This window comes from Phoenix dactylifera, chromosome 4 (assembly GCF_051530095.1).
Source record: "Phoenix dactylifera cultivar Ajwa chromosome 4, Ajwa_hap1_PhDact_Kaust_v1.1, whole genome shotgun sequence".
Taxonomy (NCBI): Eukaryota; Viridiplantae; Streptophyta; class Magnoliopsida; order Arecales; family Arecaceae; genus Phoenix; species Phoenix dactylifera.
In genome coordinates this window covers 39,729,684-39,733,193 of record NC_143193.1, presented here as the reverse complement: position 1 = coordinate 39,733,193, position 3,510 = coordinate 39,729,684, and the positions used below count along the sequence as shown (strand labels likewise).

At 34.9% G+C, this 3,510-nt stretch overlaps 1 protein-coding gene across 1 annotated transcript; it reads left to right on the top strand.

Annotated features, from left to right (window-relative positions):
* Positions 1 to 557: 557 nt before the first annotated feature.
* Positions 558 to 3,050, top strand: LOC120110429 (zinc finger BED domain-containing protein RICESLEEPER 2-like). Its single transcript, XM_088719838.2, has 2 exons — positions 558 to 2,845; positions 2,943 to 3,050. Exon 1 carries the CDS (start codon positions 907 to 909, stop codon positions 1,891 to 1,893), a length of 987 nt encoding a protein of 328 aa, XP_088575964.2. The 5' UTR covers positions 558 to 906; the 3' UTR covers positions 1,894 to 2,845; positions 2,943 to 3,050.
* The last annotated feature ends 460 nt before the right edge of the window (positions 3,051 to 3,510 follow it).

Sequence of the window (3,510 nt, the reverse complement as noted above, 5' to 3'; positions counted from 1 at the left end):
TGGGTTGATTACACTTCGGCCGGTCGCCCGACGCGGGCCAGTCTGCCGAATGCCTTAATCCACCCACAGGACACAGAGTGCCACAAAACTAGCAGCGGTTCCAAGCCCTGATCCTCCCTTTTTCCAGTACAGTGTTGATGTGTTGAGAAATGAGAAGATGTGGGTGTCATTTTTGGACTGTCGAACACTTGGAACTTGGAAGGGGACTGAACTTGGTTTTTTGTTAGACTGAACTTTCCAGGTTTTCTCCTTCTTGTTCTTCTGTCACTCGTACAAAACTTTTGGTATTCTCTCTTAGAAAAAAAAAAGCTAAACATTTGGATATGTCTGAAGGAGATGTAATGAACACTTGATGCAGTTTATTGAAAGAAGAACTCACTACTGTTGCTTTTTTAATTAAAAATCTACTGGATATGCTATTGCAATTGCTAAATTGATTGAGTTTATTGGCAGATGGGTGCACTTTTCATGTAGAATATTCAAAATCTACTCTATGAAGAACAGGGGTGTTTTTTTATTGCGACTTAAAATTTCCTTGCATTGTCAAAATATTATCTTTATTAGTTTTGGTATTCCTATTGCTGTTTAGGGTTATTCTTATGGATGTTTAGTTTTGGTATTCCTATTGCTGTTTATTAGTTTTGGTATTCCTTGCATTGTCAAAGTATTATCTTCAATATTGGCTGCACAAATGCACTTATGGATGTTTTACATTTGAGTTGTGACTGCATTATGCTTTTCTTTACTTTATCAGTTTATCATGCTTATTGCCTATTTGCCTGTGTTGAGTGCATCCCTTGAGTACCTTTTTAAAAGGAAGCTTGGCTTCCTCTACATTTTGCAGTATAGGAACATAGTTGGCTGATTGAAGATTTTTTTTTTTATTTGGGCAGATTATTTTTACTAATGTCTCATTCTAAAGTGGGTGAAAATGAGACTGTTGAAGATTTAAGGAATGAGGATGATAGAAATGAAGATACTGCTAAAAATGTTTGTGACAATTCTTCTAGAAAAAGATCTTGGGTATGGAATCACTTTATCGAGGAAAAAAATTCTGAAGGGTCAATAGCTAAGTGCAAATATTGTAAAAAAGTTTTAAGTGGGAGCACTAAAGGAGGAACGAGTCATCTAAAACGCCATCTTGAAAATGTTTGCAAGAAGTATCAAAAGAATCCGACTAATCAGTTGCTCTTACTACCAAGTTTAAAAGATCTGATAAAGTGTTTCAAATTCAATCAAGAAGAGAGTAGAAAAATTCTTGCAAAATTTATCATATGTGTTGAGCTTCCATTTCGTATTGTTGAGCACACTATTTTTCTGAATTTTATGAGATCTCTTCAGCCATTATTCAAAATTATGGGTCGTAAGACTGTAAAACATGATTGTATGGCTTTGTATCAAGAAGAGAGGAAAAAATTGCATGATGTATTCAAGAACCTAAGTTCTCGGGTTAGTTTCACTACTGATATTTGGACATCAAATCAGAAAATTGGTTACATTTCTTTCACAGCACATTATATTGATTCTGATTTTACTCTGCATAAGAAGATTATTAGTTTCAAGAAACTTCCATACCCTCACACCAGCTTTGCAATTGAAGATGCTGTAAAAAAATGTCTTGTTGAATGGGAATTGGATTGTAAAATATGTGCTATTACTTTGGATAATTGCAGCACAAATGATGCTGTAATGGGAAGGCTCCGAGATCACTTTTGTTATTCAATGTTGTTTAGTGGGGAGTACAGTCATATTAGATGTTGTGCACATATATTAAATATTATGGTTCAGGATGGAATGAAAATCATTCATGAAGCTATTGAATGTATAAGAAAAATTGTTAGATATGTCTCTGCATCCCCATCTCGAATGCAAGCATTTAATGAAATTCTATAGCATATGAGACTTTCTGCTAGAAAAGGACTCACTTTGGATGTTCCTACAAGATGGAATTCTACTTATGAAATATTGCATGATGCACTTGGTTATAAGGATGCTCTTATTAGATATGCAACTGAGCATTCATGTGTATGCCCCACCAATGATGAATGGAAAAAGGCTTCTATAATTCTTAAATTTTTAGAAGCCTTTCTTGATGCCACTAAAGTATTTTCTGGTTGTAAGTATCCCACATCCAATTTATACCTAAAAGAAGTTTGGGGAATTAGGGCTTTGTTGATGGATGAAAGTATCGATACTGATGAAACAGTGAAGCAATTAACAAATGAGATGCTAAAGAAGTTTAACAAATATTGGTCTCAGTGCAATAATTTGTTGGTAATTGCTTCTATTTTGGATCCCAGATCAAAGTTGATATTTGTAGAGTTTTGTTATCAAAAGGCATTTGAGTTGGAGGAGTGCAAGAAAAAGATTGATGATATCCGTGCTTGTCTTTTTAAATTGTATAATGAGTATGTAGATGCAACAAGAATGCATCCCTCTATGAGTTCAAGTGAGCGAACATCTAATTTTGGTGAACAAGGTGATATAAGTTCAGTTTCTTCCAAAAAAAAATTTGGTATGGATTTTGCTCAATTTAGAAGTCAGAGTTCTTCAAAACGCCCTAAGAGATCCGAGTTGGATAGTTATTTGGATGATGATGTGCTTCCTGATTTGGAGAATAAGGAGTTTGACATCTTGGCTTGATGGAAGAGCAATGCAGCAGTCTATCCTATACTATCAAGAATAGCTCGAGATGTTCTAGCTATTCCAGTCTCCACTGTTTCATCTGAGTCATCATTCAGCACTGATGGTAGAGTTGTGGATTAGTATCGAAGCTCTTTGAGCCCTTCTACTGTAGAAGCCTTAGTGTGTACCCAAGATTGGCTTCGTGAACAATATGATGAAGGTATATAAATCTTTTAAATTTATCTAATATTTTTTATTTGCTTATTGTGCTTATAATTTAAACATTTATGATTGATTTGTGTGTTAACTGTTAACAGTTGCAAATTGCTCGAGTTCTGTAACGTTGAATGTAGATGACGACACCCTGGACTCCTGGAGTGGGCAATTTGGGAGAACTGAATGACGATACCCTCATCAGATCTAGTTCATATCTAAAGGATCAAGTATCAAGTATGTTTGTTGATGGAGTATTTTCATGTGGATCATGGTTATTTCTCTATTACATGGATATGATGAATATATTATTGTGCAGGGAACAACGACTTCAGGCCGATGATTTTTTTTATCCTCCTGTTTTTGATGGAATCCTTTTGTTTGGTTTCAGTTGTATCGTTGCAGTTGGTTGCATGGAATGAATTTTTTTGCAAGTTATCTTCAAACCATCAGATGCTATTTTGTTAATGATCTGTCTGATTGCCTACTTGGTCCATCTCATATTTGATGGAATCCTACTTGGATCTAACACAATTCCAATGACTTTTGTGGTCGTAAATTTCTTTTGCAGATAATTTTTGTTGATTTGTTCTATTTTTGTCACTTGCCAAAAAAAAAGAGAATTTTATACTGATGGTTTTGGGATGTTCATAAATCAGGCTTGTTTCATAG